This window comes from Odocoileus virginianus, chromosome 6, assembly GCF_023699985.2.
Source record: "Odocoileus virginianus isolate 20LAN1187 ecotype Illinois chromosome 6, Ovbor_1.2, whole genome shotgun sequence".
In the NCBI taxonomy this organism is placed as follows: Eukaryota; Metazoa; Chordata; class Mammalia; order Artiodactyla; family Cervidae; genus Odocoileus; species Odocoileus virginianus.
In genome coordinates, this window is record NC_069679.1 from 17,626,686 (window position 1) to 17,652,517 (window position 25,832).

Below are 25,832 nucleotides of genomic sequence, written 5' to 3' on the forward strand. Positions count from 1 at the left end.
TTAAACTGGACAGGGAACAATGGACTGGTTCAAACTTGGAAAAGGACTACATCAAGGCTGCATATTGTCACCCTGCTTATTTAACTTATATGTAGAGTACATCATGCAACATGCCAGGCTGGAAGAAGCACATGCTTGAATCAAGATAGCTGGGAGAATTATTAATAACCTCAGATATGCCAGTGACACCATCCTAGTGGCAGAAAGTGCAGAGGAACTAGAGAACCTCTTGATGAAGGTGAAAGAGGAGAGTGAAAAAGCTGAATTAAAGCTCAACATTCAAAAAATGAAGATTATGACATCTGGTCCCATCACCTCATGGCCAATACTTGGGGAAAAAAATGGAATCAGTGACAGACTTTATTTTCTTGGGTTCCAAATCAAGGCAGGTGGTGACTGCAGCCATGAAATTAAAAGATGCTTATTCCTTGGAAGAAAAGCTCTGACAAACTTAGATAGCATATTACAAAGCAGAGACGTCACTTTGCCAACAAAGGTCTGTATAGTCAAAGCTATGGTTTTTCCAGTAGTCATGTATGGATATGAGAGTTGGACCATAAAGAAGGCTAAGCATCAAAGAGCTGCTGCTTTCGAACTGTGGTGCTGGAGAAGACTGTTGCAAGTCCCTTGGATAGGAGATCAAACCAATCCACTCTGAATGTTCAGTGGAAGGATGGATGCTGGAGCTGAAGTTCCAATACTTTGGCCACCTGATGCGAAGAGCCGACTCACTGGAAAAGACCCTGATGCTGGGAAAGATTGAGGGCAGGAGGAGAAGGGGACGACAAAGGATGAGATGGCTGGATGGCATCATCGACTCAATGGACATGAGTTTGAGCAAACTCTGGGAGAATTTGCAGTCCATGGAGTTTGCAAAGAGTCGGACACAACTGAGCAACTGAAGAACAAAAACAACATGCTGCCCTTTAGAGTCTTATAACAATTTGAGAGGTTGAAGAGTATATATTATTTTATTTCTACAGAAAATTAAATCAACGTTGAGAAGAGTTAAAGAGTATATTTCCCTAGTACATGTTAGCACAGGACTAGAATTTGATTCTTGACTCTTGGTTCAGTGTTTTGTTTTGTTTTTTCAAGTTTTGATAACTGGACTAAACAATAACTTCTCAATATTTCCTGAACTATAAAGAAAAAAAGTAATTTTTTTCTATAAAGAAAAAAAGTAATTCAGAGTAAATTTTCCACATTCTGTCCTTGTACCCTAGAACTAGAACTTGGTATAAGCATATATGTGTATATCTGTGATTCTGCACCTGTGTGTCTGTGCCATTAACAGTTTTTTAAAGGAAAAAAAGAAACAGGAAGATGGGGCCAAAAGATCTAAGTCAAAGAGAAAAGCAGACAAACCTAAGCCAACAGTGCCCACTCTTTTTTTTTTGTGGAAAAACAGAGTACAAGTATCAAGGATAATGAGCCAGGAATGATCAAGAGTCAGTTTGGACACAAGTTTGAAAAGTCAGAGGAAAGCAATCATCACAAAAAGGTAAGCATTTAGGAGCCAAGGGAAGAAATAAGCACTACTTATGGAAGATTTGATGATTGTTTAGAGATCATTTACACGGAGAATGTAAAGAGAGAAGAAAGAAAACTCCAGCCAGGAATCCAGCAACAAGAGAGTCAGGGAAATAGACAAAAAGTAGAGGCTAAGAGTTTTATTCACGGACCAAAGTATGAGACACAGAAGACAAATGAAAAAGAAAGAAAGAAAGAAAATAGAAGGAAGGAAAGGAGAAAGGGAAGGAAGGACGGACAGAGGGAGAAGGAAGAAACAAAGGAAGAAAGAACCATCAACACAGAAATATTCATGTTCTTGTGCAGAAACTTCCTGGGAAGCGTATTTTATTAATATTTGGGGGAGGTAGGGACACATGACAGACTGTAGCCAGTTTTAGCCTCAAGAATAAATTAAAGCATTTGGTAAATATATTTGACATAAAAGGGAAGGGTGAGAATATAGTATAGGTGAGAGAAGAAAATACTGTAACAATTTGCTCAGTGGGTATATAATTCAACTCATATGAACATATCTGAATATTTCAAATTGGGAAAGTGAAAAGGGTAAAAGATTTAATACTAGCTGCCAAAAAGTTACATGACTATATTTCAATCCACTTGAACTAACATATGACCAAAGACCATTTGATTGTTACTTGATCCATTAAACTCAGGGTTCATAAATTCATGAACTCATGGTAAAAACAACAAATAAATGTGGAGAGAAAATCTATACCCACAAACTACATTTACAAAATTTTACAAGAAGTTTCCTTTTCTTGCCTTTCTGTTTGAAAATAAATGCAGTAATGTGAAAGTGTATACAAGTAATGTGCTTGCATTAGTCAATAAAATGTATTTTTCAGAAATATCTACCTTTTCTTTTTCTGTAGGAATCAAATACTACTTTCTATATGCCTATACCTTCAAAACTGTCACAGATTAAGTAATCACATTCTCTGGATTACCTTCATTTTAAAGACTTTCTGAACATACATACACAACTTGATGAAAATGATGAATAGCTCAATGATATCTGAGTTTGTTTTGTTAGGACTCACCAACACTTGGGAACTTGAGCTTTTCTTTTTTTTCATATTTTTATTGGCCTATGCAGCGATTATGGCAGGAAACCTTCTCGTTGTGGTCACCATCACCTTGGACTCTCATCTGCACTCCACGCCAATGTACTTCCTCCTTGGAAACCTCTCCTTCCTTGATATGTCTATTTCTACAATCACAACCCCCAAGATGGTTACAGACTTTGTCAGGAAGAATAAAACTATTTCTCTATGGGGCTGTATGGCTCAGATGTTCTTCCTTCACTTTTTAGGGGGTAGTGAGATGACGCTTCTCATTGTTATGGCGGTTGATCGATACTTTGCAATCTGTAAACCTCTTCACTACACAACCATCATGAACCACCGGGTACTCAGAGGCTCTGTGCTGCTATCATGGGCTGTTGGCTTTGTGCATACAATGAGCCAGATGGTTTTTACCATCACCTTGCCCTTCTGTGGTCCCAATATAGTGGACAATATTTTCTGTGACCTTCCGCTGGTTATAAAGCTTGCCTGCACTGAGACCTATGTTCTGGAGTTGTTAGTAATTGCTGACAGTGGACTATTGTCTTTCATCTCCTTCATACTCTTGCTCATTTCCTACATTGTCATTCTGGTAACCGTTCAACGTCAATCCTCTGGTGGTCTCTCCAAGGCTCTGTCCACACTATCTGCTCATATTACAGTGGTCACCCTGTTCTTCGGGCCGTGTATCTTCATTTATGCTTGGCCATTTAGTAGCTTTTCAGTGGATAAATTTCTTTCTGTGTTTTATTCAGTTATCACACCTTTACTGAACCCCATTATTTACACTCTGAGGAATCAGGAGATGAAAGCAGCCATGAATAGACTGAGGACCCAACACGTGAGCTCCAGAAAGACCTTCTAGGCAACAACCATGATGAGAAAGATTTCTAGACCAAAACCCATATACAGTACATCTTGGAATAAGTTGGTATTACTTTGTCTTTTTGTAGTTTTTTAAATATTCATAATGTATGTTAAACCTACCAAATGCTCTATCATCATATCTCTATGATATATTTTGTTTTATTGGAAGAGTAATTTCAAATTAAATTCATATCTGACTCTTTGTGACCCATGGGCTGTAGCCCACCAGGCTGCTGTGTCCATGGGATTCTCCAGGCAAGAATACTGGAGTGGGTTGCCATTCCCTTTTCCAGGGTATCATCCCAGCCCAGGGATCAAACCACGCTCTCCTGTATTACAGGCAGATTCTTTACCATTTTAGCCACCAGGAAAACCTGAGTCTGCATAAAGTAGTCATTAATTCTTAATGTTGCTGAAGCTGAAGCTGCGATACTTTGGCCATCTGATGTAAAGAGTTGTCTCATTGGAAAAGACCATAATCCTGGGAAAGATTGAAGGCAAAAAGAGTAGGGAATGAGATGGTTAGATAGCATCACCAACTCAATGGACATGAATTTGAGCAAACTCTGGGAGATAGTGGAGGACAGAGGTACCTGGCATGCTACAGTCCATGGGGTTCAAAGAGTTGCTCATGACATAATGACTGAAAAACAACAAATATCTTAAACCAGATGAACTTAATAGATATGCATATACTGAAAATTCCACCCCAATACAACAGAATATAGTCTTTTCAAGTGCACTTGCAACATTCTTCAGAATAAGTCACATTTTAGGCAAAAAAGCATACCTCAGTAAATTTAAGAAGATTGAAATCATATCAAGCATATTTTCTGAACACCATAATATGAAACTTGAAATCAATTATAAAAAAACCTGGAAGAAATACAAACATGGTAGCTAAACATATGCTTATTGCTATTGTTCAGTCGCCAAGTCATGTCCAACTCTTTGCAATCCCATGGACTGCAGCATGCTAGGCTTCCTTGTCCTTCACTATCTCCTAGAGTTTGCTCAAACTCATGTCCATTGAGTCAGTGATGCCACCCAACCATCTCATATTCTGTTGTCCCTTTCTCCTTCTGCCCTCAATCTTTCCCAGCATTAGAGTCTTTTCCAATAAGTTGGATCTTCACATCAGGTGGCCAAGTATCAGAACTTCAGCCCCAGCATCAATCCTTCCAATGGATATTCAGGGTTGATTTCCTTTAGGATTGAATGGTTTGATCTCCTTGCTATCCAAAGGACTCTCAAGAGTCTTCTCCAAGCACCACAATTCAAAAGCATTAATTCTTTGGTACTCAGCCTTCTTTATGATTGAACAATCACATTCATACATGACTACTGGAAAAAGCATAGCTTTGACTATATGAACATTTGTTGGCAAAGTGATGTCTCTGCTTTTTAGTATACTGTCTAGGTTTGCCATTGCTTTTCTTCCAAGGAGCACATGTCTTTAACTAAATATATGCTACTAAACAACTCTTTGACAAAATCAAATCAAAAAGTATTTTGAGACATATGAAAATAAAAACACAATGTAACATAACCCATGAGTCACAGCAAAAACAGTTCTAAGAGGAAAATTTATAGTGATATGAGTCTACCTCAGGAAACAAACACTCAAATAACCAACTTAATCTTGCATTAATGGGACTAGAAAAAGAAGAACAAGCAGAAGTCTAATGTTAACAGAAGAAGAAAATAATAAATATCAGAATGGAAATAAATGGGTAGAAACTGTTGAACAAAAAATAGTAGAAAAGATTATGGACTTCCCTGGAGGTTCACTGGTTAAGATTGCACATCTAAGACAGAGGGAGCAGGTTAGATCCCTGAATGGGGAACTAAGATCCCACATGCTGTGTGGTGCTGCCAGAGAGTAAAAAAAGAAAAAAATTTTAATAGAAAAGATTAATGAAAATAATGGTTTGCTCTTTGATAAGACAAATAAAATTGTTGAAATTTTATCAAGTCTCACCAAAAAAATAGGAGAGGGTGGAAATAAATAAAATCAGAAATGAGAGAGGAGAAGTAAACACCAACATCACATAAATGCAAATGATTGTAAGATTCATGTTATCTGATAAACAGTTATACACCAAACACTGGACAATCTAGAAGTAGATAAACTTTTAGATATACACCATCTTCCAAGATTAAATCAGAAAGGGAAAATCTGAATGGGCAAATTACTAGTAATGAAATTGAATCAATAATTAAAAACTCCCCAAAAACAAAAGTCCTGGACCCAGACAGCTTCATAGGTGAATTCTACCAAACACTTAGAGAGTTATCATCTATCCTCAAATTATTCCAAAAAATTAAAGAGGAAGAAACTTTTCAAATTCATTGTACCAGCATAACCTTAGTACCAAGACTAGAAAACAATAGTCCCCACACACAATTACTAGCCAAAACCCTGATTAACATAGATGTAAGAATCCTCAATAAAATATAGTCAGCCCTCTATATCTGCAGGCCTCTGTATCTGTTTCACATTGGTAAATTCAAACAACAGTGGATAGGTGGATGTGAAGCTCAAAGATACATACAAATACCTGTATTCATTCTACTACACCAATGTATAGAAGAATTTAGAGCATTCATAGCTTTTGGTATCCCTGGGTCTTCTGGAAGCAATTCCCTGCATATACCAAACCGAATTCAGCAATGCACTAAAAGGATCATATGCCATGATCGTATCAATTTTATGCCAGAAATGCAAGGAAGATAGAAACTGTGCAAATCAACCAATGTGTTACATCACATTAACAAGACAAGGTTAAAGATCATTATTATCTCAATAGAAGCAAAAAATGCACTTGACAAAATTCAGCATACATTATGATGTTTTTCTATGAAGTGGGTATATAGGGGATACACCTTAATACAAGAAAGGCCATTCATAACAAACCCACAGCTAATATGATACACAACACTGAAAAGCAAAAAGGTCTTCTTCTAAGATCAGTAAGAAGACAAGAATGCTCACTATTGTGACTTTTATTCAACATTATATTGGAAGTCCTAGCCACAGAAATCAGGCAAGAAAAAGGTTAAAAGATATAAAATTTAGAAAAGAAGATGTAAGATTGTCATTATTTGCAGATAACATGATACTGTATATAGAAAATCCTAAAGATGCTATAAAAAATGATTCAAGAACTAATAAGTTAATTTTGTAAAATTTCAGGATAAATTAATATACAGAAATTTGTTACATTTGTACTCAGTAAAAACATAATTAAGAAAACAGTATAATTTACAACTGCATCAAAAGAATAAAATAATAAATCTACCCTCAGAGGTAAAAGACACTACTCTGAAAACTAGGACATTGATGAAAAATTGAAGATGACACAAATGGATAGATTTAGTATGCTCATGGACTGGAAGAATTAGTACTGTCAAAATGACCATGCTACCAAAAGCAATCTACATGTTCAATGCAATGCCTATTAAGTTGTCAAAAGAACTTTTTACAAAACTAGAAGAAATAATCTTAAAACTTGTATGAAACTACAAAAGATTCCAAAGAGACAAAGTAATCTTAAGATTACTTAAGAACAAAGCTGGAGGTATTACACTCCCTGGTTACAAGGTATACTACAATGCTATAGTAATCAAAACTACATGGTACTAGCACAAAAACAGACACATGAATTAATAGAAGAGAAGAGAGTTTTCAGAAATAAAATGGTCAATTTATGACAAAGTAGTCAAGAATATGCAGTGGGAAGGAAAATCTCTTCAACATACAATATTAAGAAAACTAGACAACTACATGCAAAATAATGAAACTGGACCACTTTCTTATGCCATATACAAAAGTAAACTCAAAATGGAATACAGACTTAAATGTAATACCTGAAACCCTAAAACTCTTAGAAGAAAACATAGGCAGTACAATTAACAATATGTTTTTGGATCTGTTTGCTCAGCAAAGCTTTAGAAAAGCAAAAATAACCACATGGGGCTTCAGCAAATCAAAAAGTTTTTGCACAGTGAAGAAACAATCAACAAAAATAAAAGGCAACCTATTAAATGGGAGATGATAACTGCAGATGATACATTTGATATGTGGTTCAATTGGTTAGTGTGTTTGACTGCTAACCAAGCTTGGTGGTTTAAACCCACCTAGGGAAGCCTTCCTCTGAGCACCTTTGTCCCCAAACAGTAGCTTAGACATTAAAGAATCCACCTGCAATGCAGGGGACTAGGGTTCAATCCCTGGGTTGGGAAGATCCCCCAGAGAAGGGAATGGCTACCCATTTCAGTATACTTGCCTGGAGAATCCCATGGACAGATGAATCTGGCAGGCTAGAGCTACAGTCCATGGGTCACAAAGATTGAGTGACTAAGCATGCAACATCAAAATTATATGAAGAACTCACACAATGCAGTATTTAAAAATCCAATTTAAGAAAAATGGGCAGAAGACCTGAATAAATATTTGTTTAAGGAAGTGATATAGATGAACAACTGATGCATGAAAAGATGTTCAACATCATTAATCATCACGGAAATGAGAATCAAAACCACAATGAGATATCATCTCAAACCTATCAGAATGCCTTTTATCTGAAAACAACAAATAACAAGCATTATATAGATAAAAGGGAAACTTCTTGCATTGTTTTGGGGAATGTAAATGGGTGCAGCCACAACGGAAAGTGATATGAAAGTGAAAGTGACAGTTGCTCGGTCGTGTCTGAGTCTTTGCAAGCCCATGCACTATACAGTCCATGGAATTCTCAAGGCCAGAATACTGGAGTGGGTAGCCTTTCCCTTCTCCAGGAGATCTTCCCAACCCAGGGATCAAACCCAGGTCTCCCGCATTGCAGGCAGATTCTTTAACCACTGAGACACAAGGAAAGTGGAAAGTGATATGGAGGTCCCTTAAAAAAAATTGAATTAGAATTATCATATAATCCCATAATTCCACTTTCAGGTATTTATCTAAAGAAAACAAAAACACTAATCAAAAAGCTATATGCATCCCTATGGTCACTGCAGCATTTTTATTATAGCCAAAATATGGAAGTGTTCATTGATAGATACATCTATAGATGAATGTCCACCAACAGATGAAAGGATAAAGAAGATATGGTAAAAATTAGACAATGGAATATTATTACTCAGCCATAAAAAGAATAAAATCTTGCTGTTCAAAACAACATGGGTAAACCTAGACAGTATTATGCTAAGTGAAATAAGTCAGACAGAGAAAGACAGGAACCATACAATTTTACTGATGGAATCTAAACACAAGACAAAGGAACAAATAAAACAGAAACAGACTCATAAATACAGAGAATAAATTGGTGGTTGATAGAGGGCAGGTATATGGTATTAGGTGAGATAAGTGAAGGGGTTAAAAGGTACACACTTCAAGTTATGAAATAAATAAGTCACAGGAATGCAATGTACAGCAAAAGAAATATAGTTATTAATATTGCAATAACGTTGTATGGTGACAGATGGTTACTGGACTTGTGGTGATCAATGTTTAATGACTATACATGTCAAATTATTATGGTATATACCTGGAACTAATATCATAATTCATGTCAATTACACTTCAATTTAAAAATGCTTTTGAAAATCTTCACATGTTTTTTATTAGGGTATAGTTGCCTTACAATGTTGCATTAGTTTCTGAGATATATATATATATATATGTATATATATATAGTTTCTGAGATATATATATATATATGTATACATATATATATGTGTGTACATATATATATACATATATGTATATCTCCCTTCCTTCTTGAATCTCCCACCCATCTAGGTTACCACAGAGCACCAAGCTGGGCTCCCTACTCTATACATAGGTTCCCAGTAGCTATCTGCTCTACACAGGGCAGTGCATGATAATGAACACCTTCACATTTTGATGATAGTCCCATTAGAACAACTGTATCTTGCCAATAAATAATTTCTTTGGAAAGGCTACATTTCCCAATAACTTTCACTGCCAAGGTACAGATATATGACTTAGATTCCTCTCATTTGACACATCTCACTGTGGGATACTTTTATTTGAAATGAGTCATGTAAATTACTGCCCTGGTGGCTCAGTTGGTAAAGAATCTGCCTGCAATGTAGGAGACCTGGTTTCGATCCCTGGAATGGGAAGATCCCCTGAAGGAGGGCATGGCAACACACTCCAGTATTCTGGCCTGGAGAACTTCATGGACAGAGAAGTTTGGTGGGCTACTGTCCATGGAGTCACAAAGAGTTGGACACAACCTAGCGACTAAGCATGGCACATATTAACAACAAAAATGGAAATGATCATTCATTTTGTTGGCATCAGTAGAACAAAGTTGCTTAATCTGATTGTTTCAAAATGAAAAAATACATCATTAATGGTCTCACGGTCACCTGAAAACAAGAGAAGAAAGTAAGACACTGGCTCTAAAAACCTTTCCAATTTCCCTAGTGGATCTAACTTCACTGTTATGCCAAACTATCACTGTGCAAAAAGACTAAATATGCCAGCAAATTTGGAAAACTCAGCAGTGGCCAAAGGACTGGAAAAGGTCAGTTTTCATTCCAATCCCAAACAAAGGCAATGCCAAAGAATGCTCAAACTACCATACAATTGCACTCATCTCACATGTTAGTAAAGAAATGCTCAAAATTCTCTAAGCCAAGCTTCAGCAATACTTGAACCTTGAACTTCCAGATGTTCAAGTTGGTTTTAGAAAAGGCAGAGGAACCAGAGATCAAATTGCCAACATCTGCTGGATCACCAAAAAAGCAAGAGAGTTCCAGGAAAAAATCTATTTCTGCTTTATTGACTATGCCAAAGTCTTTGACTGTGGATCACAAAAAATTATGGAAAATTCTGAAAGAGATGGGAATACCAGACCACCTGACTTGCCTCTTGAGAAACCTGTATGCAGGTCAGGAAGCAACAGTTAGAACTGGACATGGAACAACAGACTGGTTCCAAATAGGAAAAGGAGTACGTCAAGGCTGTATATTGTCACCCTGCTTATTTAACTTATACGCAGAGTACATCATGAGAAACGCTGGGCTGGAAGAAGTACAAGCTGGAATCAAGATTGTCAGGAGAAATATCAATAACCTCAGATATGCAGATGATACCACCCTTATGGCAGAAAGTGAAGAAGAACTAAAGAGCCTCTTGATGAAAGTGAAAGAGGAGAGTGAAAAAGTTGGCTTAAAGCTCAACATTCAGAAAACTAAGATCATGGCATCTGGTCCCATCACTTCATGGCAAATAGATGGGGAAACAGTGACAGACGATTTTTCTGGGCTCCAAAATCACTGCAGATGGTGACTGCAGCCATGAAATTAAAAGATGCTTACTCCTTGGAAGGAAAGTTATGACCAGCCTCAACAGCAGATTAAAAAGCAGACACTACTTTGCCAACAAAGGTCCATCTGGTCAAGGCTACGGTTTTTCCAGTGGTCACGTATGGATGTGAGAGTTGCTCTATAAAGAAAGCTGAGCACCAAAGAATTGATGCTTTTGAACTGTGGTGTTGGAGAAGACTCTTGAGAGTCCCTTGGACTGCAAGGAGATCCAACCAGTCCATCCTAAAGGAGTTCAGTCCTGGGCGTTCATTGGAAGGACTGATGTTGAAGCTGAAACTCCAATCCTTTGGCCACCTGATGCAAAGAGCTGACTCATTGGAAAAGACCCTAATGCTGGGAAACATTGAGGGCGGAAAGAGAAGGGGACGACAGAGGATGAGATGGTTGGATGGCATCACTGACTCAATGGACATGGGTTTGGGTGTACACCAGGAGTTGGTGATGGACAGGGAGGCCTGGCGTGCTGCGGTTCATGGGATCGCAAAGAGTCGGGCACGACTGAGTGACTGAACTGAATTGAACTGAAAAGCCTAACCATGATAAAGCATTTTTCTGAAGCACTATCCTTACAACAGAGTTCCCATTTGAATCACCCACTGAAGATCCCCAAAACTTTCTAGCACTTATAGGGCAAAACCTAATAGTAATGAAAACAGTATTAGGAAGTCTCCAGGTTAGAGCTTATATACCTGAGTGACCTGTTCCTTCTTAAGCGACATGAATTAAGAAGCTTCCTGCCCCTGGTCATCTAGATATTTTCCAGTCTAAATCCATTGTGTGTAACTGCTTCTTATTTGGTAAGCAAAAAATCCATTTTGAACATAAAGTCAATGTATTTGCCTGTTACAGCTCACACAAAATCGCCATTCTTAACTGAATTTTACTAATCTGGCATGAAAAGTTTGGGAAAATGTGTCACAGATTCTGGAAAATGAGCCAGAAAGAATTAAACTCAGAGTTGAGAAATATAAGTGAGAAAATTTAATTGAAGTTTCTAATACAGAGTTTGGTGAATAGCAGAACCTTAAAAACTGATTGTTTTTATTAACATTGAGGGAAGAATTTTGGGTATCTGTTGTATGCCAGGCAGTTCATTAGGTGCTAAAGTGACAATAATAAATAAAATAATTCATAAGTTTGGAGGGAAGACAGAAATATACATAAAATAGCTATGTTATAAGTTATAAGAGAAGAGCTATGGGGGCAAATAGAAGAATCAATTCTGACTCAACTTGGAAAAAAGAACCACTGATATATCATTTGCACTGAGAGTGAACAGAAGTAATTGGAAAGTTGAGACGGTTCATTTATGTAGATGTAAGCATTTCTTCTAACTAGGGAGTTAAATTTCCTGAGACCATCGTTTTTAGAAGCTTTTGTAGAAATATTTAGGCTGCTACTAAAATAAAACTATTAAAACCAACAGCCAACTCTAAATAACCCATGCTAATTTAAGGGAATCTAAGCACTCTTATGACCAAAGCAGGAAGCTGTATTTGAGGTTTTGTTTTGGCGCTGTTGCTTAGGCTCCAAATAGTTTCAAGAAAGGAGCTGAAAGAGATAGAGTTGCTGATCTTAGGGCTTTTAATGGGAGTCTGGGAAGAATAAACAGCATAGAAAATATGTGTTACACAAAGAGTACAGACCTGTCCTGTATACATTTCAGAAGCTGCATAAACACCAGTAATGAGGGTATCACTTGGGTTCAGCTTTAGTCCAGTGAGCCCGCCTACAACAGCCTCTCTTCTCTCTGCCAGCGTTCAGACGTGTCGCCTCTTTGTGACCATTTGGATTGTAGTCCGGCAGGCTCCTCTGTCCATGGGGTTCTCCAGGCAAGAATCCTGGAGCGGGTGGCCATTTTCTCCTCGAAGGGGTCTTACTGATCCAGGGATCAGACCTGAGTCTCCTGCACCGCAGGCGGATCCTTTACCACTGAGCCATCGGAGAAGCCTGGACTCTCTTTTATTGTATTTTATTGCAATTCCTCTCCACAGTGGGAAAACAAAAGTTCTATGCCGACTTTCTCTTCATTGTACATCAGATTTGTAAACAAAGGAAATAAGTGGAGCTCTGGAACGGCTGGCTAGGTTCAAGTAAGAAAACCAGTTTGGACCTTACCATTCCTCTGGTGGCTCAGACGGTAAAGAATCCGCCCGCAATGCAGGAGACCTGGATTCTGTTCCTGGGTTGGGAAGATCCCCTGGAAGAGGGCACGGTAACCCACTCCAGTATTCCTGCCTGGAGAAACGCCATGGACAGAGCCTGATGGGCTACAGTCCATGGGGTCGCAAAGAGTCAGACATGAAGTGACTGAACAACAAATTTATTCAAGTAGTGAGGAAGACAGTGGGAGGTAAGGATTCAACAAAAGAGTCATAATGTTTGTAGCTTTGCATATGTGTGTGTGTGTTGGGGGTGGGGGGAGTGGAGAAGTCATAGTGAGGAAACACATTGATGAACCCTGAAAGCTGACAGTGAATTTCAGAAATAAGTTGTTAGCCCCTGCCTTTTTTCTAATACATTATGTAATACATATTCTGAGAGGCAGCACAGGTTCATCTAAACTGACAAAAATCAGAGAGCAGAGTCAGTGCTCTCACTTCACAAAGCTATCCAGAAAGGACATTTGATGAGGAAAGTAGACTCATTATAACCAGGAAAGCACAAATCATTAGCCTCTCTGTTCAGAAATCTTTAGTATTTCTGTCCCAGAGTCTACAGATGATTAAAACACATTCCAAAGGCAGGTGATTGGAATTGATTCAGAGCACTATGGCTGTTACTGATAGCACAAAGTAGTGTATTCTGAGTCACAGCAAGGGACGTGGACTCAGAAATCAAGAAAGCACCAGTATCTCAAGGTAAGAAAAACTAGTTAAGTGAAGCCTTAGCACCCAGACCAGTAACTAAAGTAAACATGGATATCAGCAACCTAAATTCAGAGAAAATCAAAGCAACAGCTCACATCCTTAAAGGAAAAATAAGTTTTATCCTTACAGATGGTTTACAAAATATTTCTGTGCAGTCAGTCACAGTAGGCTAAAGTAGATGACCTTGTTGTTCTGGCATATAAGTATGGGTAAAGTAAGAGGCAACATCCTAACTTTGTGAGCATATCCCCTGAATTTCAAAATATTTCAGATATACTACAAAGGTAAGAGAACTTCTAAATTAAATGCTCAAAGCATGCATCCTTTGATATAACAATGAAAAAATTCTGAAGCTTCTATTATACAAAACTGTTCTTGGCATGCAGGGGTCTTCACCTTTTGCCCAATGGTTTTCTGGTAAACCAATGAATTCAGATCAATGTCAAGTCTTTTTGTTTGATACAGCTACTGATGCACTGTCATAGAGAAGGCTAAGGTACTATACTTCAGAGTAGAACATAACTTGGGAATAAAGAGAAAAGAAGCAAGGCATGATATCAATCCCATGCCAAAGGAAGGTCACATATAAATGAGGTCATGCAGGAACTGTGCTAGAGGGAAGTAGAATTCTACTCAAGTAGCAATTACAATGCCAAAAATGACTGTGTGTACTAGTGTGAATAACAGTGTGACTTTTCCAATGATCCAACACTTTCTTTTCTACATAGGTATTTACAAATTAATTCTAGTCATCATATTATCAAAAATAATAGTATTTTAAAACTTCTAATGGTATGCATAAGCATGCTAAAGTTAATCCTTAACTCTGTGATAGAGAACACAACTTTGGTGTCATGAAATTCTGAGTTTGAAGCCCAGTCCTTTAATTTATCTGAATAAACTTGAGGAAGTTCATAATAGGCATAGTAATAACTAACATTTCTGTGTGAACTATATCCTGAATCTATGCCAACTGCTTTGCACACATTATTTCAATTAAAATAGTCAATATTCCTACATCTTAAATTTATTAATTATTGAGTTTTGAGATATAATGTCTCATAAGACTATCTTATGGGCTTTCCAGATGGCTCAGTGGAAAAGGATCCAGTTACCAATTCATGTGAGGCAGGAAATGTGGGGAAATGACATCCCACTCCAATATTCTTGTCTGGAAAACCCCATGGACAAAGAAGCCTGGCAGGATGCACTCCATGGGGTTCAAATAAATCAGACATGATTGAGTACACACACACACACACACACACACACACACACACACATGTTTAAGATAAAAATGGACAACTAAATTTCAAGATGGCACAGAAAATCTTGAGACTTCACTGCTCTTCCCTCCCACCTCTCCAACAAGCTTCTGAAATCTTTTCAGCTACCACTTATTCCACTGTTCCACCTGAAATACTTGCATTCATTAAGGCTTTGTCTTGCTCCTCCTCCTCCTTCTTTTCTTCTCTATGCAATCTCTATGCAATCTCTATTATTAGCACCCACCCCCAAAGCCTGCATAGTTGGTTCCACTGCTTTGTTCTTGCTATCTCCACAGCCTACAGAATGACTTGCTCCTCATCTTCCACTCGTTAACATCTCTTTTTTTCTAAAGAGATTGACTTGTCCCATCAGCTTAGGAATCAGATATGAACACATTGTTTTTGTCACATTCAATTAGTTACAATAGGAATTACTGCCTATTATTAGGCAACAGTCTAATATCTCAGTATTGAAGCCTCCCTCACTCTTGATTTACCCAAGAACTAATGGGACTTAATACATATGATAAGACTGTTTACAAGCATAAGACAAGTAAAGTAATGCCATGGCCACTGGCCCAGTGCCTTTTTTATTGCCACTCTGCCTTAATAATTAAAACTTATCTTACACAAGTGAAGAATGACAAGTTGTGGTCTGGCTAGTTCAAATCTCTAATGGTCTCAAAGTGGTGCCTCATGCCTAAGCTCTAAGGTACAGGTGATTTCGTCACACTCCCCTGCTGAGCCACTTTTAAGATTTGCTTGGGATCCAAGGAGCCAGTCTCACCAATACAATGCTCAAACAGCAGTCTCCAATAAACATTTATGACTCATAGCATCTATAATATGTTATATTATATTATTCTTATTAATAGAGTGTGATGGAGCTACTCAGAAACTCAGAATATTCATCCCCACTGGTCACCAAAGCTGCCTTTGACACATGGATGCTATAAGACCTCCCGAGGAATGGGAGTTTCAACCGCAGCAGGCCAAGTGTGGTGACAGTTACACTAGGAAAAACAGTCTCTGCCTGAAAATCTTTCTAGAATTGTGAAAAGATGAGAAGATCACTTAGGGATTGTCGGGGAGAACTGCAGTGTGGTTCACTTAAAACCCAACTAACTCACTTATCCAGAGCAGGTTTATATTTGCCAGATAACAGACCCTTCAAAATTCTGGGGTTGATTGAAAACCAAAATAGAATTTCTTAATAAAGTTGTGGAAAGACAATGTCTCCAAGATTAGCTCAAAATCTGAATGTTAAAGAGCTTAGGCCAAATTATACAGAGTGAAGTAAGTAAGAAAGAAAAACACCAATACAGTATACTGAATATTTATATAGAAGCCTACTATAATTAATATATTTAAATATATTAATATTACAGTATATTTCCTTCATTCATGCATCATTCAGATACGCTTTCTTGTGAACTTGCCTTTCTTTGGTTCCAATGTAGTGGACAGCATTTTCTGTGATCTCCCTCTGGTTACTAAGCTTGCCTGCGTAGAAACCTATATTGTACAGATAGTCATTGTTGTCAACAGTGGAATGATCTCTCTGAGCTGTTTCAACATTTTGCTTATTTCCTACAGTATAATTCTCATAATCATTAGGAGCCACTCTGCTAATGGACAGTCCAAAGCCTGTTCGACTTTGACTGCTCACATCATAGTGGTGATTCTTTTCTTTGGCCCATGCATCTTCATCTATATTTGGCATTCAGCAACCACTCTGTAGATAAGTTTCTCGCTGTGTTTTATACCATTATCACCCCTATCTTGAACCCAATTATCTATACTCTGTGAAACAAAGAAATGAAGACAGCCATGAAGAAAGTCTGGAGTGCTTTTATGAGTTCTAGAGATGATACTTAAATTAAAAATACAATTTAGACAGATACAGGTTGCTTTAAAAGTTTTTAAAGGTTCCCTTTTAAAAGTTGCTATTGATCCATTCAGAGTAAGTCAAGTAAAACACAGAAAAATTATAAAAATCCAACAAAAAATAAATTTTAGATTTTTAAATGATGCTGACTGAATTATAAAAATGTTCAATTAAAAACTCACTTGTATTTAAGAGGAGTTGGTAAATACATGCTTACTCAAGGCATTGAAGTGATATTGACTGAAAGGAAAAATAAAGTGACTCTTTGGAAAGTCTATCACAGAATGTCTGTATTACCAGAATGATGTGGCACTTGTTGTGGGCCCAAGGTTGGTTCTCTGTCTTAAACTCTGACTCAGCACTCACGTGTGGTACCTAAGAAAACAGTAACTCTGAATTTCAGTATCTACCTATACTATCAAAGTACACTGAATTTTCTTGTTGCTTTCATAGTGAGAGTTTATGTAGATGTCTTTAAGTCTGCTAATTTTAAATCTTATTCACATTTCTTATGCCCCAATTTTCTGAATTTTAGAAACTTTGCTCCTGACTCCAAAAATCAGTTTACAGAATTCAGGAAAAACCTGATTTTTTTTTCTTAAGAGTGACTTGATTTTAAAATATGATAATTAATAATACACTTAACAAGACCTTTTAGAACTAACACTCCCCAAAAAGATGTCCTTTTCATTATGGGGGACTGGAATGCAAAAGTAGGAAGCCAAGAGACACTGGGAGTAACATGCTAATATGGCCTTGGAGTACAGAATGAAGCAGGGCAAAGGCTAATAAGAATTTTGCCAAGAGAACACACTGGTCATAGTAACCACCCTCTTCCAACAACACAAGAGAAGACTCTACACATGGACATCACCAGGTGGTAAACACCTAAATCAGATTGGTTATATTTTTTGCAGCAAAAGATGGGAAAGCTCTATACAGTCAGCAAAAACAAGACCAGTAGATGACTGTGGCTCAGATCATGAACTCCTTATTGCCAAATTCAGATTTAGATAGCAGAAAGTAGGGAAAACCACTAGCCCATTCAGGTATGACCTAAATCAAATTCCTTACAATTATACAGTGGAAGTGAGAAATAGACTTAAGGGACTAGATCTGACACAGTGCCTGATGAACTATGAATGGAGGTTCGTGACACTGTACAGGAAACAGGGATCAAGACCATCCCCAAGAAAAGAAATGCAAAAAAGCAAAATGGCTGTCTGAGGAGGCCTTACAAATAGCTGTGAAAAGAAGAGAAGTGAAAAGCAAAGGAGAAAAGGAAAGATATAAGCATCTGAATACAGAGTTCTAAAGAATAGCAAGAAGAGATAAGAAAGCCTTCCTCAGTGATCAGTGCAAAGAAATAGAGGAAAACAACAGAATAGGAAAGGCTGGAAATCTCTTCAAGAAAGTTAGAGATACCAAGAGAACATTTCATGCAAAGATAGGCTCAATAAAGGACAGAAATGGTATGGACCTAACAGAAGCAGAAGATATTAAGAAAAATAAGAAAGACTCTTGAGAGTCCCTTGGACTGCAAGGAGATCCAACCAGTCCATCCTAAAGGAGATCAGTCCTGAGTGTTCATTGGAAGGATTGATGTTGAAGCTGAAACTCCAATACTTTGGCCACCTGATGCAAAGAGCTGACTCATTTGAAAAGACCCTGATGCTGGAAATGATTGAAGGCAGTTGGAGAAAAGGACGACAGAGGATGAGATGGCTGGATGGCATCACCAACTCAATGGAGATGAGTTTGAACAAACTCTGGGAATTGGTGATGGACAGGGAGGCCTGGCGTGCTGTGGTCCATAGGGTCGTGAAGAGTCGGACACAACCGAGTGACTGAACTGAACTGAGTAATATTTTAATCACGTGTGTTATTTTACAGAGAATTAATGTAATGTCATTTGGATACCATCACATCACTACTAATTCCCAATAATAAAACACAACTCAATGTAGCTTATCTAGCTGTGTATTTGAATAGATTTATTGATAGCTTGTCATTTAGTCCTTTTTTGTTAGTTTGTGGCATTGCTACATTAGATGAAATCTAGCAGCTATAGCAAGTTGTATTTTTATATTTATGTATTCTGATTTTTGGCAGAGTAGAGTCTCGGTGATAAAAGATCAATACACGTTTTTGGTAGGTTATTTTTATGTATTGCTTGACCATAATCAAAAAAACTATAATTTTATAGTTATAGAAGACCTTGCAATTTTAAGGAAGAAATTTCAGTCATTGGTAGCAACTCTGGTTACAGAGACAAAAGGAAGTAGGAAAACAATCCTGTGTATTCACTCAATGAAAACAAATAATCTGAAAAACACAACAACGGGCAAATATTTTGTTTACAAGTGGCAAAAGTTGAGAACTAAACAACTATTATAATGGATAAGTCTTCATACTATTATCAGTCTACCTCAGAAGGCATTTCTTATAAATTCCAAATTCTTTATAGATTGTTTCCTCTTGTTCCACTGAAAAAATAAATATTCCCACCTTAAAGAGCAAATCAAAAGTTTGTGAATGATAACTGAAACAGAAGCAGTATGACAGAAAATAACATACTTATTCTATCATAAATGCACACACCTCAGTGTCTCCACTACTTTTCTCCCAGGCCAAAGATAAATATGCAAAAAATAGGTAGAGATCCATGAAAGATTTTCTGGGTCACTCACAACTATCTGAAAGTAGGAAAGAAGCCATGGCATTTAGAGAACTCACTGTACCCTACAAGGATCAGAGCTGGATTTGACATGTCCACAAAAGATGGTCTTACCCATCTTCAGAGAGGAAGCATAGGGACAGACCACACACAGGTATACATACATTTGGTAAAGTTCAATAGTGCCTGAAAGAGTACTTTCCCCAAAATGATCACTGATTATTACTTGCCACACATCCTAAAATTCCACTATTTTTGTCATTCTTTTAGTGATAAAACCATTTCCTTAAAAAAAGTACGTAAGTATACAAAATTACAAACATAACATATTTGCTTGGTTTTAGTCATGCATATCATATCATGAACTGGTTTATCTCCTTTATTCCACGACAACCTGCTGAGACCAAAGCCCTAGGGAATTGGTGTCCAGTGGGTGTGGAGACTAGGAAAAGATAGAAGAAAAGGTAGAGAAAAATGGAAAAAAAGACCTAGAAGCTCAATTTGTGTAACTGGGAAGCAGATCTAACTACAAGAAACTGAACCTGGAGCTTTGGGGTTCTAGTTGGAGTTTCTGAATCTGCAGGAACTGCTCTCCAGTGTTATTACATTCTGAAAGGAATCCATTATTGTCTCTTGTTCCACACAATGGCTTTGCAAACGTTCATAGCACTCAGTTCATAATACCAACACTTGAAATAACTCAAATTAATAAACAAATTGTGGTCTATCCATATGCTGAGGAATTAAAAAGAATACTATAGAAAACAATATGCCAATAAATTAGATATTTTACATGGAATGGGCAAATACCTAAAAAGACACAAGAAAAAATAGAGAATTGAAGACATAAGAAAAAAGAATTGAATTAAGAATTACAAAACTTACTAAAATGAAAAAGCCAGGCCCTAATGACTTCACTGGTGCATTCTACCAAATATTTATATATTTTATATATTATTTATAATATATATATATATAATTTATGTTTCATAAAACATAATTTATATATTATATATAAATAATTCCAATTCTCAACACACTCTTCCAGAAAATGGAGGAGTAGGGAACAACTTTACTCTGGTGCAAAAGCAACACAAAAATGACACAAAATAAACTACAGACCAATATCTCATGAATATTGATGCAACTACATATTACATGTCAAACACACTTTAAATATAAAGATATGGATTAAAAGTAAAAGGATGAAGAAGAAGAACAAGGTCAGAAGCCTGAATTACTAGACTTCAAGATTTACTATAAAGCTACAGCAATCAATACAGTGTGGTATTGGCTAGAGAATGGAAAGATATCTATGTAACAGTATAAAAGGCCAAGAAATAGACATACATAGGAAACTTTGTCAATCAGTTGACAAAGAAACACAATTTGATACAGCAAAGATCTAGTTAGTGAAGGAACAACTAGATATCCACATGCAAAAATCCCAAGAATCGAAACATAGACCTTACATCTTTCACAAACACTAACTCATTATGGATCACAGATGTATTTAAAAATGTAAGCTATAAATAATCTAGAAAATAATATAGGAGAAACCATGTTTGGTGTAAAATTTTTTATATAATAGCATTAAAATTTTTTTGCATAATGAATGCAATTATTTTAATGGTGAAGTTAAATCATTGTTAATACACTCAGCAATATTGCATATTTATTTTTTCTAAATTTATTGATGCATAGGTGACTCAAAATATTATTAATATATTACTTTCAAGTGTATATTGCATTTTAAATGGCTCAGTAAAATTAGTGTTTTTCAGGTTACTTCTATTTATTTTTTATGTGTTTATTTACTTATATAAATTTTGGGTGTACAGAATGATAATTTGACATCTGTAAACCCTACAAAGTAATCAACACCAAGTCTAAGTACACTTATATTCATCATCAATCAGTTGACACTCTTAACCAATTTCACCTACTCTTCAACCCCTTTCCCCTTTGGCGATCACTAATCTGGTCTTTGTACCTATGAGTTTCTGTTTGCTTTGTTGTTTCAGATCTCACATTTTACTGAAATCATACAGTATTTGTCATCTTCATCTGATTTATTTCATTTGGCATAAAACCTTCAAGGTCCATCCATGTTGTCACAAATGACAGAGTTCGTTCTATTTTAGAGCTGGGTAATATGCCATTGTGTATATACACCACATCTCCTTCATCCATTCATCCACTGATGGACACTAGTTTCTATATCTTGGCTATTGTAAATAATGGGACAGTGAATATAGGGGTGCATATACACCTATATATGTTTGGTTTTCTTTGGATAAATATTCAGAATGGAATTGCTGTTTCATATGTTAGCTCTAGTCTTAATTTTTAGAGGAGTCTCCATACTTCTTTCCATGGCAGCTGCACTAATTTACACCAATAATGTACAAGGACTCCTTTTTTGTCACACCCACTCCAACATTTGTTATCACTCTCCTTTCAACAATAGTCATTCTAACATGTGTGAAGCATATCTCATTATGGTTTTGATTTGCATTTCCCCAAGAATTAGTGGTATTGAACATTTTTTCATGTATTTTTTGTCTTCTTTGGAAAAATGTCTATTCAGACCCTCTACCCATTTTTAAATCAGTTTGCTTGTTAAGTTGTATGACTTTATATATTTTATAACCACCTGTCAGATATGTGATTCGCAAACATCTTCTCCCACTTCTTAGATTCTCTTTTAATTTTGTCTCTAGTTTTCCTTGCTGTGGGAAGCATTCTAGCTACTCTAGTTTCTTTTGTTTGTTTTTGCTTTTGCTGCTCTTGCATCAGAAGTCACATGGACAAAAACATCAATAAAACTGCTGTCAGTATGGTTATGGCCTGTGCTTTCTTCTAAGAATTTTATGGTTTCAGGTCTTACACTTATGTCTTTAATCCATTTTGTGTTAATTTTTGTGAATGGTGAAAGATAATGATCTAGTTTTATCACATGTGGCTGTCCATTTTTCCCAACACCATTCATTGAAGTCTATTTTTCTTCAGTGTATGACCTTTTTTCTTTTGTCATAAATTGTTTATATTCATGTGATTTTATTTCTGGACTCTCACCTCTGTTTTATTAATCTTGTGTGTCCGTTTTTGTGCCAGTACCAAAATATTTTGATTACTATAGCTTGATAGTTAAAATCAGACACTATGATACCTCCAGCTTTATTCTTCTCTCTCAGGGTTGTTTTGGCTATTGAGGATTGTTTTTGATTTATACAAATCTTTTAATTACTTGCTGTAGTTCTGTGAAATATACCTTTAGAATTTTGATAGGGATTACACTGAATCTGTAGATTCCTTTGGGTAGCAAGAACATTTTAATAATATTAATTCTTCCAATCCATTAACACAAAACATCTTTTTAATTTGTATCTTCTAATTGCTTTCATTGGTGTCTTACAGTTTTCACCATATAGAACTTAAACCTCTACAATTATATTTATTCTTAGGTTTTTAAATTCTTTTTGATGAAATTTTTAATGGGTTTGTTTTCTTAATTTACCTTCGTGTAGCATGTACAACTGAAATAGACTTCTGTAAATTAATTTTGTACTCTCTGATTTTACTGAATTAATTTATTAGTTTTTACAGTTTTTTGATGAAGTCTTTAGAGCTCTTTATATTTAGTACCATGTGACCTTCAAATAATGACATTTTTATATCTTCTCTTCAGATTTTGGTTGGTTGGTTTAGTCACTATGTCGTGTCCGACTCTTGTGATCCCATGGACTGTAGCCTGCCAGGCTCCTCCATCCATGGGATTCTCCAGGCAAGAATACTGGAGTGGGTTGCCATGTCTTTCTCCAGGGAATCTTCCCAACCCAGGAATTGAACCTGGGTCTTCTGCTTGCAGGCAGATTTTTTACCAGTGAGTCACAAGAGAAGCCCAAGAAGACTGGAGTGGGTAGCCTATCCCTTCTCCAGCAGACTTCCCGACCCAGGAATCAAACCGAGGTCTCCTGCATTGCAGCTGGATTCTTTACCAACTGAGCTATCAGGGAAGCCCTCCAGATTTTGATGACTTTCATTTTTACTGCCCAACTGCCATGGCTAGAACTTTCAATACTATGTTAACCAAAAGTGGTGAGACTGGTCATCCTTGTTCTGTTCCTGATCTTAGAGGAAACTATTTCAAATTTTTTCAGAGTTTTTGTTAATGGATGCTGGATTTTGTCAAATGCATTTCTGCTTCTCTTTAGATAATCATCTGATTTTTATCCCTCTTTTCATTAATATGATAAATTATAGTGATTTGTGAATACTGAAACATCTTTACATTCCTGGAATAAATGCCACTAGATTGTGACATATGATTAAATTAATTAATTGTTGGATTCAGTTGCTAGTATTTTGTTCAGGAATTTTACATCTATGTATATCAATGTTGTTGGCCTATAATTTGTGTGTGTGTGATGTCTTTGTTTGGTATTGGAATCAGAGTAATGCTGGTTTCAGTAATGTGTTTGGAGAATTTTCCCTCTCCAAGTTATTAGAGAGTTTGAAAAAGGTAGGTTATCAAATCTTCTTTGAATGTTTTCTAAATAGTGAAGTAATCTTGCCATTCACATGAGGGTTTTCTATTGGTGGTCATGTATCACACACTGGTCAGGGTATGGTTTCTTAAAACTGGAATTAAATCTTAATTGCATCTGATTATTTAGATCTGGTTAGAGATTAAGACTGCAGAATACATCTTAGTACTTACAGGTTAAAAAAAAGTAATTTAAAACTTCACTATTCTAAGCTGCTTTATGTGTGATTTTTCTTGACTCCAGTTCTGATTTCCAGAATATGCAAAAGTTACTGCTCTTAGCAAAGATGTCCCTAAGAGATGTACACTGTAAATTATTTTCATGATTCTTGTTCTGTCCAGAACAAGTAATAGGAAAAATTCACCCAGGGGATTCCAGTGGTAAATATATGTCAGGCTGAGGGAAATTTCTCCCACAGATACTGTTTCCACTCCACAGTGGATGTTATCTCAAGCATATATCAGAAGAGAAGAATAAAAAATAATCTGGTCTTAGAGAAATCTGATCTTAGTAAGTTATCTCATATTCTCTAGAACTTTCTTCCTTAAAATAATTTTAAAAATATTTCTATGCATCTGTTTCATGCATGCCCCCTATGCTTACAGTTGAGTATGACTTGTTTGGCTTCTGATCTTTAAAGAGATAATGAGTTATCCTACTGGAATTTCCATGGTCTGTTTAACAACAGTATACATGCCATCATAATGCCATGCCTCAGAGGTGTTCTCAAGTCTGCTTTGAGAGATCACGGCTCTTTGAATATTATAACAACTACTTGATTATGAGCAACTTCCAGCTATCCTGGCTAAATGGTACTTTTCATTTAAAAGATAAGAGTTTTATATCAGAGAGCGTACTACATAATAAGGTAACTTTCAGCATACAGATAGAAGAAAAAATAATTATATATCCAGTGAGGAGATGAAATACTAAGTTACTGTAGGGTTAATAGGATTTAACAGGATTAAAACTCATAACCTTAGGAAGAAAAGAGAGCAGCTTTAGGTAGAGAAGGAACTTTAGGAACTTGGACAATTTCCCTGTGTACTTTCCCTGGTGTATATCTCAGACTATCTATTAAATTCTGTGTCCAAGTTTCTGTTTGTAAAATTAAAAATGTTGATAATCACAGTTTTACAATTGCTACTATAAAAAATTAATAGGAGGACCTTGAATCTAGAAGGGGATGAAAAATGCTTGGCTGTATTTTAATACTCTAAAAAAGAGTAACTCAATTTGTCTCCTTTCCCTAATTTTTTCATTTTCACTAATCGCAAAGTTATAACTACCTCTTCTTGTGAAAACTGACCCTAAGTTACAGGATTCTAAAGGTGCTTTTAAAAAATGTACTCTTCTCTTGAAGACTTTCTTAAAATATGAAACACTTCCTAGATAAAAGCAGATGTAAAAGGTGAAAAACTTGTTAAACTCACGGAAGTGAAGTCACTCATCACGTCCGACTCTTTGTGACTCCGTGGACTGTAGCCCCCAGGCTTCTCCATCTATGGAGTTTTACAGGCAAGAATACTGGAGTGGGTTGCGATTTCCTTCCAGGGCATCTTCCCCACCCAGGGATCGAACCCAGGTCTCCTGCATTGAAGGCAGACGCTTTACCCTCTGAGCCACCAGGAAAGTTAAGACGCAATTCTTGCTTCTTGATATTTCCTTTGCATCCACATCCTGTAAAGTTGCTTATTTAATTTAAAGAAAATGTAACCAGTTATTATTTTAAATAAAATTTACTTTATAT

General features: G+C 36.5%; 1 protein-coding gene across 1 annotated transcript; it reads left to right on the forward strand.

Moving 5' to 3' along the window:
* Positions 1-2,523: 2,523 nt before the first annotated feature.
* LOC139035484 (olfactory receptor 4L1-like) lies at positions 2,524-3,465 on the forward strand. Its single transcript, XM_070468518.1, has one exon. It carries the CDS (start codon positions 2,524-2,526, stop codon positions 3,463-3,465), a length of 942 nt encoding a protein of 313 aa, XP_070324619.1.
* The last annotated feature ends 22,367 nt before the right edge of the window (positions 3,466-25,832 follow it).

Bases quoted from the DNA above. Each gene is read 5' to 3' on its own strand.
- LOC139035484 (XM_070468518.1), top strand. From the start codon at position 2,524: ATGAAAATGATGAATAGCTCAATGATATCTGAGTTTGTTTTGTTAGGA.